General features: G+C 38.8%; 1 protein-coding gene across 1 annotated transcript in view; it reads left to right on the top strand.

Annotated features, from left to right (window-relative positions):
* Positions 1 to 17,234, top strand: part of LOC139722430 (dystrophin-related protein 2-like) — a 111,775-nt gene that overhangs the window by 15,938 nt on the left and 78,603 nt on the right. Inside the window, exons 4-6 of the mRNA XM_071633722.1 lie at positions 3,770 to 3,887; positions 4,765 to 4,976; positions 6,831 to 6,985. Coding sequence (XP_071489823.1) covers positions 3,770 to 3,887; positions 4,765 to 4,976; positions 6,831 to 6,985 — 485 coding nt within the window. The remainder of the gene's footprint in view (positions 1 to 3,769; positions 3,888 to 4,764; positions 4,977 to 6,830; positions 6,986 to 17,234) is intronic.

Here is a 17,234-nt window from a genome sequence, read left to right as displayed (position 1 = left end):
AGCACTGTAATTGTGCTGCTGATTCCAGCAGCATTCAATAGATTCAATCCCAGTGTGCGCTTGTGGTGTTGTCGTCCTTTGTGGGGAAATGACAGGTCATGCGTGAAGTGTGAGCCCCCCATTGTTGGAATTTCAAAAATTGACGAGGTATACAGAGCATCTATGTCATTGTCTGTAAAGAGGAAAATTGTGTGAACACTCCCTTGATTTGAGAAAGAAATGGTACATGTTAGTTTAAAGAAGTAGGGATAACAAATGATGAATGCAAGTTTACACGTAATATTATATGAAGAGTTTAAATGCAAAAAGCAATGTATCCATTTTCACCAACTTCAGATATTTGAGATTGGAGCTACTGAAAAAACTGAGAAAGAAATTAAAGTATATCTGATAATTTTGATAATATCTTAAAAGATACTTTTTTGATGTTTCAAATAGAGCATTATTGATAAGATTCAATTTTCTCTATGAAATAATGATCTTATTTGAAAAATGTTGAATATGGTGTTGTCTGTATTTGCTTTCAAATTCTTCATATATTGCCCCTGGGATGACAAAACTTTGTATCTCAAAAATCATGAATTTTTGGGGGAGAATTTTGCAACATTATTACAAAATAATATCACTGGTGATATCAAATAATGTAGAAACATTGTTTTGGATTACATTAATAATTGCAGTGTTTGAAACTCAAATCAGCATTTTTCGGAGGTTCTTGAATATGTGCCAATTCCGAAACGACGTATCGTCAACCCAAGGACAATATAGAATATCATTGCACATACTTGTACGCTATTCTTTTTGTGGTAAGATAATTCTGGTAATGTGATGTAAATAGACAGTCATCCCTATGGAACTGCTGGAGATAGATAATTGGTATTTTTCGTATTATTCTACCAACTGAAAGGTAAACATGCAACTCTATAAAATATACATGTACATTCCATGATACATGTACAGGTACACATTAGTAAATTGTAATTTTCATTTCAAGTGTCATGGGACATCATTCAGTTCAAACATTACTGCGCACTGTAAGCGTTTTGGTCAAAAAGGTCTAGAAAATAATGTCCATTGCTGACATATTTATCTTCTTTTTTTTCATACATGATTTATAAGTGTGTACATTTGCTACATTTCATTCTCATCCACTTTAATGAGCTTTGCATTATCAACATTTTGTGGTCATTGGGGATTTAATTCACCGCTGAACTGATCATTTCATCATTGTGCCTATTCAAGCTGGTTGTATGGAATGATTCTATATGTTATGTAATGTTCATGGTGATGGTCAATGATTATTTACCATACATCTAAAAAAGTACAAGGGTGGTGTATTCATGTCATGGTGGGGGATAACCATATTGTTTGATTTATAGTGATGGCACTACATTAGCATTGGGCATATTACAGTAACCTAAGTGTAGAAACAAGAGTTTAACAAACAAAATTTAACATTATTTGTGGGAGTGAGAAAATTAATGTATTGACCTGGCCAGCCTCGTAGATCAACTCGTTGCCCTGACATTGAGATATATTTTTTGTTTACTAAAATAATTTGTGATGGCATCTCCTGATCACACGATGAATCAGCTTGATGACTTTTGCTGTCAAAATGTTATACAACAAATATGGCACCCTTTGGGTGGAAATCATATCACTAAAAAAAAAAGATATGTTCCCTATTGCAATCTTGCAGTGCATATGAAAAAAACAAACACAAAAACAACATTTTTATGTCTCTTTTAATACCCATGGCTACAGGAAAGCATATTGTTCTTTAATCTTTTTCTTTATAGAAGTATGAGGATGTTAATTCAATTGGAAGCTACTATATTTTTTTTGAGAGAATGATCATATGATTATCTATAGAGAAGAATTTGTCAAAGATCCTTTTGATGACCTGTTGAACTCGCATCAATTTCTATCAAATTTATAAGTACATAACTTTACAGAACAACTCCTTAACTTCCAAAGTGCTTTGAGGAATCTCTGCTCATCCAGTAGACAGAGATAATCTCTCATCCTGAGACAAAAAATAAACACCATCACTGCATACTTAGATTGTATCGCTGTACACCGTCCTGTGCTTTTTGTTCTGTAGGAGGAATTTCCACGAGGCTGGCCAGAACTCACCTAATGTATGTGTAAAGTGTCATGTGAATTGATAGAAGTTATATTTGCACTCCTTGCTAATGAATTGATCACCAAACTGATGTACTCATGTATCTTTTTCCTTGCATTCAGTACCAATTTACTTGTCTTTAGATTTTTGTTTTTCCAAACAATGAAATATGAACCTACCGTGTATAAGTGCTAAAAAATCCTTTATAAGAGTTGATAAATGCCCTATGAGAGCAGTAAAGATTTTTGTACTGTATCGAAATGCCTACAGAAGTTTGCTTTATTTATAAGATTTATAGTGACGTAACTGTTTAATTTGTAAATCTGGCATTGACCTGTCTTCATTTGCCTGTCTGCTGCAAAAAAAAAAAGTCTGATTTCATTCTTTGCATTATGTTTAGATATGTTCTTTTCACAGCAGTCTCTCAGTTGTTGTTTTTTCCCTTCAAATTTCACTCATTATGTTGTTGTTTTTTTCTTCTCAAAATGCACTCTCACACAGCCACCGCTGCAACACAGCACACTCACAACATGCTCGCTCACAATCACTGAATCCTGTAGCATTTGAATGACTCAACTGCTTTAGTTGATATATTGCTAGTCATACTGTTTAAAGGGTATTATAAATTGGATCATAGAATGGCGTAGAGTGTAGATACAACATCTTTCCTTTGTAGTATCACTCTGTATTTGCAGGACATTTTTCCATGGAGCAAAACATGTTGTCATGCTAGAAATAATAATAAAAAGAATGCTCTGTTTTTGGCAATGAACTTTTCCTGTCAAGTTATATTTAGGTTGCCTAGGAGTGATTGATCAAAAAACAATCTTTTTATGGAATACCACATTAGGCATTAGTGGAATTTATCATCAGTGAAAACAAGCCTGCCTCTGTTCCTTATGTCATATACTTTATGACGGCCACAAAGTCTGAAAGCACAAATAAGTGATAGTGCCATTGAATATAAATAGTGGTAGTTTTAATGAAGAAAAAAATAATTCAGACATTTTAAGACTTCACCAATGACAGTATAAAGGTGACATTTTCTTGGGGGGGGGGGGGGACAAAAGACACGGAGAGACAGCACCTGCAGTATAAACTAATCATGATAATGCGAATAATGCTAATGATAATAATAGTGATGATAATGACGGTGATGATGATAATGGTAATAATAATAGTAATGAGAATAAACCATGATAAGTAGAGGAATAACAATAACTTCATATAAATGGTAAACTAATGATTGTATAATCATACTACCATTATACTGCACATCTGTAATACTTTTGACACAAAGTGACCCATGCTCTTGTATAATTGTGATATTAAAAAAAGGTTGGTAAATTAATGTTTTTGTTTACCAAGTTTTTAAAATGGATTTAAGAACTATGCAATGACATCAGTTGTTGATATCCTTAGTCAGGATATTCTCCTTAGTCCCATAAATGCAAAGATAGTTTAGTTCATACAGATGTAATTTTTTTTCTGTCTTTGTCGAGCAGACAAGCCATTAGTCTAGATATGTTTAAGCAAGTTCTGCAGTGATCCAAACTTGGTGTGATTATCAGTTATTACCTTTTTTGTAAATGTTTCCTTCCTTTCTGCCCATTCCTTGTTTCCACCCCTCCATCTCCTCTGTAGTCTCATATCCAAGACCTTGATATAAAGCATCCCCAACTGAAGGAGCTCGTCAAACGGGCCAAGTCGATACAGGAGGAGACCGTCAATGAGGGCGGCAAACGACTTCTCCAGGAAAAGAGTGAGTCCATCCACTTTAACCTTTATACACTCACAAAGCACATAAGAACACACTAGATGTGTATTTTTTATTAGAAGTTTCTTTGGTTTGCTGTTTAGACAAAGTAAAGATGTCATATGGAATTGCCTGGGGATATTTATGCCCGAACAAACACATTGACGAGTGTAAACATCCGTCCATAAACCCTCTTCAGTCTAATTAATATGTGATGTTGTATGTTACTTAAGTTTTTTTCTTCTTCGTCTTTTGATGACAGAGCATTATCAGAAATTGTTTTCTAGACTAAAAGAATTATACATATTCAATGTTAGAGATACAGAGTTTATACCACCTGCTCCTTTGTCAAATTGATTACTGAAGGGTTACCAACAGGTCTGTCTCCAAAATTACCTAAGTTAGCAAGTCCCTTTCCTTTCCTACCCTCAATGGCATGCACATTCTGTCATCAGATTATTCATGCATTTGATTGTATATCAAGATGGTGAATTGATTGATTGATTATACAGTGGACTCCTCTTATAAATAACAAAGTCCTCGGAACTGGCAATTTTCTTTCGTTATATCAAAATTTCGTTATAGCGAACAAATAAACAATAAAAAACATAAAACTGACAATATTGCAGCCTAAATTTTTACTTCATTGTAACCAGAATTTCGTTATAGTCCTAACCGTGTTCATTATAATGGGAGTTCACTGTATGATTATTTTGTCACTGATTTGCTGAATCAATGAAATGTTTCTTTGCTAGTTCTTATTTACTCATTTATTCATTTATCTATTAATTTATGTATTTATTTATTTGTTTGTTCATTTTGATATTTATTTGTTTGTTTGTTCATTTTTTCATTTTGTTCTCATCATTTCATTCATCTCCAGTGGCCAGGCTCCTGGAGCTGTGGGAAGGGGCGGAGAAGCGCGCCACCCACCGGGCGGGGCAGCTGGAGACCATGATGGCCGACTCCCAGCGCTTCCACGAGCTGACCCAGGAGCTTCTGGCCTGGCTGGACAAGATGGAGACCACGCTTGACCGCTACACGCCCGTCGCCCAGGACGTGCTCCAGCTGCAGGCGCAGTTGGACGCTCAAAAGGTGATGGCGCCCTCTGTTGTCTCGTATGTGTAACTTATAATTGACAGTAGTGAATATTGGTGTGCATTCCTGTCTTCCTCTCTCTTGCAAATTTCCTCTTTTTATTCCTTTGTTGTTTGGTATCTACATATCTACGGCATCTACATATCATTGGCTGAGAACCAGAAGGGCGTTAGCGCAATTTTGGGGAGTTTTGAGTTATTGGTATCACGTAGTAGAGCATGATCTCCTTTACAAAATTGTGGCAATTTTAAATTCATTTCATTTTCAGTGAAATGTTAAAAGTCTAAATCACATACAGGTGCTCTTTTACCCAATATTTGGATCATTGCTTATAAATCTACCCCTTTTTAATTAGATAAGCTTTTTTTAGCTCACCTGAGCCAAAGGCTCAAGTGAGCTATTGCGATCGCTCTTCGTCCCGCGTCCGTCGTGCGTCGTCCGTCGTGCGTAAACTTTTTACATTTTCATCTTCTTCTTGAGAACCCCACGACCGATTTTCACCAAACTTGGCAGGTAGCATCCCTAGGGGGATAGGATCTCAATTTGTTCAAATGGGCACCATGTCCCACCTGGGGGGCCCCAGGGGGGCCCAAACACCCTAAAATTAAGGAATCTTTAAAAATCTTCTTCTCTAGAACCAGAAGTGATAGAGCTTAGTTAATACTATGAGTTAGTACATTTATGACTGTAGTTTCAAGTTTGTTCATGAGGAAATCAGGGGTGCCCCCCTTGGGACCCAGGGGAGGGAGATGGGGAGGGGTCCTAATGGGGCCTAAATTGTACATTTTCATCCTCACTTTGATATCCCCATGTCTGATTTTCACCAAACTTGGTAGGTAGCATCCTTAGGGGGATATGATCTCAATTTGTTCAAATGGGCACCATGGCCCACCTGGAGGGCCCCCAGGGGGACCCAAACCCCCTAAAATTAAGGAATCTTTAAAAATCTTCTACAACCAGAAGTGATAGGGCTTAGATAACACTGTGAGTTAGTACATTGATGACTGTAGTTTCAAGTTTATTCATGGGATTGGTGGAAGCAGGGGTACCCCCACCCCCCCACCCCCCCCCCCCCCCTTGGGACCCAGGAGAGGGGATGGAGAGAAGTCCTACCACTTTGTACACTGCAGTTGTAATGGGGCCTGAATTGTACATGTTCATCTTCTTGAAAACCTCATGATGAATTTTGACCAAACTTAGCAGGTAGCATCCCTAGGGGGATAGAATCTCAATTCCTTCAAATGGGCACCATGTCCCTCTTGGGGGCCCCTAGGGGGCCCACCTCCCACCCCCCTCCCACCCCCCTCCCACATTAAGGAATATTTCAAATCTTACTCTACTCTAGAACCAGAAATGATAAAGCATAGTTAATACCATGAGTTTGTACATTGATGACTTTAGTTCGCAGATCCAGGGCTGCTTGCCCCCCCCCCCCCCCCCCACCCTGGAGTTGGGGGGGGGGGGGGGGGGGGGGGGGTCCATATGTAGACCTAAGTTTCCAATGTTCTCAGGTAAGAGTGTTCAAGAATGCATGGAAGGGGAAATTGCGATACTCAGGTGAGCGCGTGACCCGCGGGTCTCTTGTATTTAATGAACATTGATTGTTTCGCTTCAAAATTTCTATGCAGGGAAAATTTCCACTTTTACAGTACTATATAATCTCAGGTTTTCCAATAGAATCTTGAATGTATGTCTGTCCGTTTGTTTGATTGTTTGTTTATCTAAAATTGTATCCCCACAATATCTATGCATGAAACTGTTATATAGTGCTGCCAAAATGGGGACTGATGTACCATATCCATGTCAGTCATTCTGGTGTGTGTGGTTTTTTTTTCTTCCGTGCAAACACAGGCCTTTCTGGAGGAGGTAGAACAGTGGAAGCCGTGCATCGATGCGGTCAGCGAGTCCGGCGAGAGACTGACCAGTGAGTACCGAGAGGACGACACCACGAGGATCAAGCAGGTCTTGGACGGTATCCTGCAGAGATGGACCAAGATCTGTGACAGGTGAGATCAGCTGGTCATTTATGGTACAAACATGGAATGTCTGCTGCTGTTTATATTTTAACGCCTTTTATGCAGAGTGAAACGTGGGAGATAGTAAATAAAAATGTGCAAATATTTTAGGCTGTCATCTGATTGTGTGTGTGACAGTCTGTGTCAGTGGGTGTGTGCACTCAGATTGTATTATGGTGTGACAGTGTGTAGGCCCGATGTGTTTACATTTTCTGTGATGCAACATGTGGTAGACTATGTCTGCTTTGTTTGTGTTTTTTGTATGTTTGGGCTAAGTTTTGGGTTCATTGTTTGTGAGTGTTTTGTGTGGTGTTTTGTTTTGTTTTGTTTTGTTTTTTTATTGCTTTCCCTGCCTGTTTGTCATTTTGCCTCTGACGAAGATTCTGCTAGGATCGAAAGCTCAGGCCCCTTTTGACTCCAATTTACTCCATTGGCTCGCCACTAATGGATAAGCAGTTTTCAGCAGCTTTTTTTTTTTGCTACACTTTTTTTTTTTGGTTCAAACTGTACCTTGGCTGAGCTTATGAGGAGTGTCAAATTCCAGTTACATGTAAGTGACGTTAAGACATGATAAATTCTAGAGGTTGAGCTCTAAAGGCTAGCTATAGTCTCTTCCATTTGTATTGAGATAAAAATTTAACCTAAACTGATTTGGTCACTGCACATTTCAGAGATTACTTGTGGTATATTAGACTACAGTCAAGTTATTTCTACTTTTATACAGTTTCCACCCCTGCCCATACCCATGACACATTCCGAGGGAGGTTGTAAATGCTGAACTTTGTTCCATTGGTGACAAACCAAAGAGGAATTAGCAACTTGCTTGAAACGTAAATTACCCAAAAATCAAGTGATTTATTGGTGGTTATTAACCACCATTTTCACTGTCAAACAAAGCAGTGTCAAGATTTGCATTGGCACCAAACGTTGAAAATTGTGACGGTGGCTTTGTCCAAAGGTGTATGGAGAAAAGGTTTGCAAATAGAAATTATTAACTCATTTTGTCTCTCTCAAGCTGTTCAAGACTGAGATTTTGTCAAAGGTATGTTCTTACGAGACTTTCTCAAAAGTTTGCTTTGGTATTATGAAGAGTTTTTGGTTTGTTTCTCAGAAGAGAACATGAAGGTATCATAACTGTACAATGTATTTCTTTGTAATATACATGGCTGATAACTAGGTATATTTCAGTTAACCTAATTAATAACCCAAGATATTGTAATTTCCAGTTGAGCTAATAAGGACACTTATGATTTTTTACAATATTTCTAAAGGCAATAGTGTAAAGAAAAAGGGTTATAGAAAAGTATGCTGATGCAATTTGATATACACACTAAGTATGGCACCCATTTTTCATTTAATTCTATGATCCTGAAGGAATATCTAACCTTACTTTTCCCATGAGCAACTCAGTTTGCATTGTGACTCTGGCTGATTATGAATCCTATTTAATTGTAAAAGCAAATCAGCTTTATGAATATTTCAGTATTCATTATTTCCAATTTGCCTGTGAAGTCAGAAATTTAACAGTAACAGCAGTTGTATCATGTGCAATTCCTGTACACTGTAGGACCTATATGTTTGGGTACATGCCAAATAATTCTTTGCAAGATCTAGAGATCTGTTAATAATAGTCAATAACTACAATGTTTGTATAGGCCCTATGACTATCACTTTATACAAAGTTACGTATACAGACTTCAACTGGGACACATAACAAGTTCATGAAAATTGTTCTTATGGAAGATTACAACACAGAGTAGGAAGTGGAAACAGTTAAAAATTACAATTGGTCTGCCTCTATACCAGCGTGTCCAAGTTGAGATGGAGGTAGGGGGAAAAAAATTTGAGAGATGTCAACTTGAATTTGCAGCAGTAACCCAGCCGATGAGATCTGGCATAGCTATGTGGTGTTGCCATGGCAACTGGAGGAGCAGTTGGAAAGATTCAGCAGACTGGGGGTGGGAGAAAACTCTCTACCGATCAGCTTGGAGCGTGCTGGTCCCACGGTGGGAACCAGGATTGTGCTAAACTCACAGCAGTTTAAGAGCAATTATTGAAAGGATTTGGAAATATATGATTTGGGTTGGAGAGACAGACAGGCAAAAGAGAAAGAGAGAAAGAGAGATGACGTGAGAGACAGAAAGAGAAGGAGAAAAATGTGAGGAGACGAGAGAGACAGAATGGAGAGGGAAAAAAGTGAGACAGTGTTAAAAAAAAGAGGAGCAGCGAGAGGAAATAGTATGAAAGAGAAAAGGGAATATGAGAAGCTAGGGAGGGAGAGAAGAGAAAGAAGGACAGACAGAATGAGAATGGGAGAAAGAGGAAGAAAGAGCAAAAGGAAGATGGCTTGATAGAACAAGAGAAAAATCCCAGGAGTGGGAAGGAAATAGACTTTGAGGCACGAAACTCACAGAATTGAGTGATTACATTTCAAATGCCTCTCCGAGGGACCTCAAACATTCTTGTCAATTCCAAGTTTATGGCTCATACTTTTTTTTATCCCAGGGATCCAATACAAATATGTCAGTTTCATGCTAGTTTGATATTAGGCTAAATGATCAGACCCAATTACAAGAAATTTCTTCGCATCTGGAATTCCCTCTACTCTATGAATGCATGAAAAGGTCTTGGCATTCTTTGGTGTAATTTAAGCAGATATTGTGGTATGTGAGTAGAGAGACTTTATGCCCAAAACTTACAGCTTTGTTTATGAGTTATGTGTCATGTGATACCCTCTCATTTTTCTTTTTTCTTTTTTTTTTTGTGGGGGGAGGGGGCGGCTGGGAGAGCTAAATATGATTATACTGTGTATGTATATATCTTATATAAAAATATTGTTACACTTCTGTTGTCATTGCAACAGTGCACAAATATTGCAACACAATGATAAAGATCTCGCTGTACCTTATATTGGTATACGGACATTACACGAGTTTAACCAAATTACTGTATACCCCTTTTATAGGCCTATATTTCACAAGGTTGGTACAAATTTTATTTTCGCAAATTTTATGAATCGGATGCTATTCACAAATTTTAAAACTCTAGAAAATATTAACTCTGATCCTAATATGAATGTGGCATGCACGCATATATATTTTCTTAGTTCATTACTGTGCAAATTTAACCACCCATGGAATTGTAGGGAAGTCATGACTTGGAATAAATTAGACTCATGAATTATATGGCATATAAGTAGACAGTTGGATATTTGTAATGGTTCTAAAAGAAACATATCAATGTGGTTTCATCAGTGCTCACTATCATCTCAGACATCACACCAGTGGATTCAATATTTTCAGCATGCCTTTGACCTCAGTTGACACTTACATTCCTAAAGATGTCTTCCCTTTCAATTCATCTTGTCATCGGTTTCCCAAACAAACTTGCAATGAGATAAACACAGTGACTGGGTTGCCATAATAAAACCGCAGAGATAGAGGGAGAGAGAAGGGGTGAGAGTAAGAGAGAGCGGCACAACATAACAAAAAGAGTTTACCATCAGACTGTGATGTTCCAAACAGTTTATGTTGAAGTGACCTCTTGTAAACAAAAAAAAATGTGACCATTGCCAGATGGCAGGGTGAAAAAACACAACATTTTTGTTTGTTAATCCAACCCTGACATGTGAGCTTATTTTACTGGCCATGTCTACCAATTATACAGGTGTTGACTTGTGACTGATACATTTTTTTCTGATGGCCCAGAATAATTTGAGTGCATTCCCTGTTACACTTTGGCTATATATCACAGGTACAACAATCTTGCCCCTGCCAGGTTTCTTGTATGTTACACAGCCCACAAAATTTCTGTATTCGCAATCACAGGAAGCCTGGAGATCTCCCCTTCTCCAAACTGCAAAATTATGAAGATGATTACATGTATACATGCTAGAGGCAAATAGGAAATGAATATAGTACCCCGCAGCTCTGAGAGAATATATGCCTTGCACATATCTCTCTCTCTCTCTCCCCCTCTCTCTCAGAGTTTGTATACTACTAGTATCTCTTCTCCCAAGCCTTCCTTTCTGATTTCCTCCATTCCATGTCTCTCGCTCAGTCGTTCCTGCTCCTTCTCTCCCCCCCCCCCCCCCCCCATCGTCTTTGTGGTGTCACGACCCCTCGTATCAAGTGGCAGAGCCAACAATGTCTTCCACGGAGTTCTGTGAGAAGGAGGGCAGGGGGTTGCCACGGGGCATGTTCACACACACTTAAATTTTTATGCTTCCCATGGCAGGGATCAAATGTGTATAATAGTGTGGAATGAAAATTGTGTGTTTAACTTCTCATGCTATGTTGTTTTTCTATGTATAATATGAGTTAATTGATCAATTTTCTATATTTACCATCTCATCCAGGGAACTTTCAAAAATTGATAATTTGTCCAATCCAGAGATGCTCAAACTTGCATTCTTCACTTATTATGGGTACCCCCCCCCCAAAAAAAAAAAAAAAATGATAATGATGAAAATACAGAAAATAATGATTGCAGAAACAAAATAACAAGATGCGTTTGATATCATTGGAATGCCACCTCGACTTTAGTTGGAAAGAATTTTGTGACCCAGGGAAGAGCCTTGAGAATTTATGTCATAAATCAGAAAATTATCCATTATAGAAAGGTGTTTGTTGGTATAGTGAGGGCATTGCTGATTGTCTAGAATGTTTTACCAAGAACACATATTGTGCGCCAGTTTATACACGCACTTTGACATTTCTACATGATTTTTTAGTCCCCTATGGTGTTCTAATCAAGATATCATTTCTGATGATTCCCATTAACTTGCTCATCATTGATCACTGTGGATTTCTGCAAGAGGAACAGAGACGGGGGAAACATACAACTCGTATGTGGTAGTAGGACCTCCTATACTAGTAGATTAAAAATGTATTATGTTGCCGTAGCTTTATGTAGCATATGCTGTGTCAACTGCTCTGAGAAACACATACAAATTAGCAAACCAGTGTGATCCACTGCAATCAAAATCATATATCCAAGCAATGTTGTGCTCTAGATGTTGACTTTTCACACCTCTAAACGAAAAAAGAAGAGAATTAAACCAACCAAAAAATGGGGGCTTATAACGGATGAGTCAAAGTGTACATAGTGCTGCATGACTAGCTCCGGAAGGTCGCTGATCCTATGACATTTGAAGCCTTTGTCATTGCATCTGTGATGTTGAAAGGGGAATACGTCCCGGAAGACTGTGAGTACAACTATTTCTGTGGTAAACTGCTGGAGTTATTATGGTTTTCATGGTTGAAAACGAGGGAGATCTAATCTTGGGAGCTTAGATTTGATTGTTGTCAATGCTGATGGGTTTACTTGGTGAGTGTCATTGAAAATTGTGGAAAAGTTTATGCATTCCGTGAGTTGTATTTGTAGGAATCATACCCCGTAATGCAGTGATATCAGTGAAGAGATTTGTGAGTGATTGGAGCCGGACTACCAAAAGCAATAGATTACTTCATATTGACTGTTGAAACAAATGTCATTAATACACCTTGGATGGTCACCGCTTTCATACATGTATGCAGTATGGCCATCCTGTCCCCTGTGAGCCACTATGATTTCATTTGGCTTCTTTCAAACTGGATCATAGCCATTAGAAGTAGGTTTACTATTGATGGTGATGGTAAAAGGGCAAAGTTTGAGGTGGTTAAACCCTATACCATGCTAATGATCCCAGCTTTGTTAGTCCTTCCATTTAAAAACGGAAGAAAAAAATCCTCTTTGCCCAAATTTGCACTCACCCCATTCCCTCCCCCCCCCCCCCCATTATCAAAGCCATCATTAACTATGCCACATTGCGTTTCTCTCAATGGCAGAGCGCTGAACCGAAGCAGTGTAAACACACCCTGAGTAGAGTTTAGTGGGAGCTTGAGCCATAAAGGGGGGAAAACCTCACAGTATATCACTGTTTATACCAAGTGTGCTACAGGATCATAAAGTTTATGAACTCCTGGCTGCCACTTGAATGTTGCTGGAGTCTGTGTGATGAGGGGTGTAGCTGAAAAAATTCTCAGCAGTTCCGACCAAACAGGAGTAATGAGAACCAAAAAATGTCAGTGGGTCTGTAAAAGCTGTCTGTTCATATTAGATTGGTATTCAGTCAGTCTTCCAGAGTTTGTAACAGCAAAACTTGGCCTGTATGTCTAGCTAGATTCTAACTCTATTTCTAGCATTTCTCGTGGGAAGAGGACTGGTGTTGTCATATCGCCTCCTAGTTCTGCTCTGGCCTTGTTAACAGGTAGATGCCACCAGAAAAGGAGACTTCGGTGTTTTGAGGAGCAGTATACTGTACTGTGTTGATCATCTGTCCAGGAACCAACTAGCCTGCCTGCCTGCTGTACTTGGAAGGGTGTGGGCAAGGTTTTTTCATGTGTAAGGGGGAGGGGCAGTGCACTGTGGCTGATTGACGACTGACATCGGGAATTGTGTTTCGCGAACTGGAGCCCAAGAACTATTGGAAATCAAGTGGTAGGTCTGATAATAACCCCGGGCCACTCGACTGCAAATTGCAAAACTTGCTGCTGTTGAATACTCATTGTTGGGAGAAGAAAAAAAAGTGAGTGCAACATTGTTTGGCCGTTCTCTGCTGGATACTTGTCGTTTTGGCTGAGGAAGAGAAGAGAGGGCTAGTCTCGGACTTTAGATTGGATTGTTATCATCGCTTGTGGGTTTACCTGGTAAGTGTAATTCAAAATTGCGAAGTGTGTGCATTCTGTAATTTGTATTTGTGGGAATTTTACCTCAGTGCGAAGTATGTTATGATGCTGTACCTTCAGTGTAGCTCTTGGGAGCATTAATACCTGTATAACATTTCAGAGTTAAATTTCAAATTGGTATACATATACCTGCAGTATACTCCTTGGTATGTGTGGGGTAGGCCCTATAGATTCAAACTTTGTGTGTATTCATAGCTCTCCCTCTTTTTGGAGTGTGTGTTATTTGCAGGATGGCTGGCTGCGTGTGAACTGCACTGTCTACCTGAATGTTTACGTACATGATAATATGCTAATCCCTCCTGAGGTAAGATTGACGTACCTTGTAACTCTGCTGGGTTAACCTGCACTGGACCAGCCTCTCAAAGCCTCATTGAGATTTTACACAGACAGTCACTGATGGTAACGATGGAGTTAAGTGGTATGAAACTGTCTAGAAGCTGTTGGAGCCTGTCATCCAATATGTTCCACATATAGTTTTAGAATAAAGATAATAATATATGACTATCAAAGCACTTTAGAAAGAGTTGCTCATCTATACCAGCTATACCTTCAAGTCTTGTGCAGTCTGATTATCATGAAAGTGAAGCACGACATCACTTAGGGCAGGGGTCCATATCTTGGGTTCTGGATGCTCTTCACAGTGCTATCTTAGCCTTATAATTCAAACATATACGACACAACTAAAGTTTGGCGAGAGAAATATGCATTCGTTTTTTAAGCTAGAACTCGGCTAGAACAGGAGAAATTTAAACGCACGTGGGAGAGCAGGAGATTTCTGCAAAAATGGCCTCAAAAGTAGGAGGTCTCCCTCCGAAAATGGGAGAGTAAGAGTCTCCACCCAAGCATTTTTTTGTCTATGTATATGTTTTATTAAACCAAATTAAATGAAAAGTGACAAAAGAAACATTTATGATTCTGAAATCATGTTTTCGTGGACAGTGATGGCCCAGAGGTGTTTTCCAATCAAGCTTTGCTTGACTCTGGCCCAAATGGCTTGATGTCTGAAGCATATTGCTAAAGAGGTGAAGCCTAATAGCTGTGCCTAATTCATTCTCTCTTATGAATAAACTGTCCAATCTTTTGATACATGTGTCTGGTGTGTGCATATACAATGTACAAAGTACTTTTTCATTCATGTGTGCTGGGAGCTGTGAGTCGGATGGACAGGCAAAGGAACTTCTGATGTGACTGTCCTATGGAATGCAATTTCCAGCATCCTGCATCTCTGTGTATTAATTCTCTGTAGATCAAACCCAAATCAAAAATGTATAGCAGTTTGCAGAAACATGATAACAAACTACAATTTTTTGTTTGTTTGAATGTAAAATCTTGACATAAGACACACTATAGAGAAAAACAGAACAGCAGCTAAAACCCAAAATGGTCCTTCCAACCAGGGTGGTAGCAGCTCTAACACGTCATCACCTCCCCATATGTACAGATCTGTGTGGTATGCCTCCCGGGCTACCAAACAACCACTTCCACCCACTCTCCTATTTTGCGGTCCAGTTTTCCGACTTCAAGACTGAATATTTTTTGCAAGAAATGTTGATGCTACCCCCCTCCCCCCAGAGATTTCCAATGCTTCTGGTCCGCTGTTAACATGAGGAGTGAGGTTTTACACCAGGGACATTATGTTTGAGAAAGGATGTGTTTGGTAGGAAGGTGAATGCTAAAAAAGGTGAAAGGTTAGTCTAGCTTTCAGGCTCCTGGAATTCTAGCTCTTCCTTCAGCCTGTCCACGTTATGAAAAAGGATTTAATACCAAGGCAGAAGTCTTGCTCCGGTATGTATGTTCAGATCTTTCAAGCCGCGGTAGATGATATCATTCATATCTGTTTCATCGAAACCTGTTCTTCTGAGATCAGTTTACCGGTAGGATATTTGGCCTTCCTTTTTTGTATTTAGTTAGAAACATAAATCCAGCCAGCCTGGCAAGGAGGTAAGAAGAATATTTTATTTCTTTTTTTTTTTTTTCTTTCTTTCTTAATTTTTTTCCACCGGTGGAAATGTTTTGAGTGTAAACAACTAGCCCCCCCCCCTCCCCCCCCCCAACAGACATAGTAAAGGGGGGGGGGGTAAAAAGTGGCTTTGACTGAAAGGATGTTTCAAGTATCGCTCATTTCTGGTATAATTTTGGCTTCTGGTGTGTGTTTTTGAAGTGTCTCTACTCTGCAGAGAACAATATTCTAGTTCACACACACATTCTCTTTTTGCTTGACTTACAGCAGTGGGAGTATTGTAAGTACATCTACTATATTACAATACACTATTGCTTGTTCATTTTGATTTAACATACAATTTCTTTCCTGTTTTATATCCTTTCATTTTTCTTTGCACAGTGGTTTTGGATACATTGTGATGTAGACCTAATGAGTACATAATCCCTACTCAGATATTGTTTGTTTATGTTGGTGTTTTACCACAATATTTGAAGTGGTATTACGCTGATTTCGTTCACTGTATGTGTGTGTGTGTGTCTGTGTGTGTATGTGTGAGTGCATTATATGTCTGACATTATACCCAAGTGTAGATGTGTAGATAATACAGATTCATTTTTCTCACTGTCCATGGGGTTATATTGATACCTGGAATATATAGTGTACCAGGAATACAGGCCAGGGGTAAATGTGAATATATCAACAAGTGAAATTAAGAAATAGTAATAAGCAGAGAACAATATGGGAATATTTCATTGAAAAAAAAGTAAGTAATATACATAAACATGATGGAATAAGCTATCCTTGGATGAGTTGATTTGGGATGACAAATTTGTTTCACTGCACACATTCTAGAGTTCTATGATTGTTGAACAGTGATATTTCGTCTACGACAGTCGTTCCTTGTCAGGATGAATGTCAAGCTACTCACCATGCTGGTGTTAGATTGACATTTGTGACCCGTTACAACAAAAGGATCCGAAAGTCGTGGGAGGACGATTTTCTGAAAATGACATGACCTTATTTCCCTACTCTTCCACTTTAATTTCATACATAACTCAACTCATAAAAGTGCTCTGTTGCGGAGATATTGATGATTTTATTAGCACATGTCAAGTGGTTTAGGAAATCAGCGTTTCGAGAAAACCACCTTCAAAGTTTTCCTTCCCACGCTATCATGATCAAGGGGAGGCGAGACAGTTGTCACCTAGTGACAATAGAAGGTATGCTCCTAGCAACCTCCGCGATGTTCATTCAAGCTTAGTGCTAGTGGTCTATGCATGACCAATCAGTAAGTAGGATGCCACACTGACCAATAAGATCACTCCCTCGTTGCTAGGGGCATAGTCTATCTGCGGCGCTAAATCCAAATCTTTGGACATGTTTCTGTTCCATTGAAAGTCAGAAAATCATGCCCCAGAAAAATGCTAATTTCTTGCCTTTTCTTTGATAATTTAGTTTCGAAATTTCCGCAGATGATAGGCGATACATCAGACTACAAAATTATGCCATAAACAGAAATCTGATCGTTCTGACCGATTTTGATGATATATCTTCAAACTGGATTTTTCTC

Source organism: Diadema antillarum, unplaced genomic scaffold (assembly GCF_040938485.1).
Source record: "Diadema antillarum isolate AM-2024a unplaced genomic scaffold, OU_Dant_1.0 scf00000165, whole genome shotgun sequence".
NCBI lineage: Eukaryota > Metazoa > Echinodermata > Echinoidea > Diadematoida > Diadematidae > Diadema > Diadema antillarum.
Note: the sequence above shows the minus strand (reverse complement) of the source record. Positions and strands in the feature narration are given on the sequence as shown.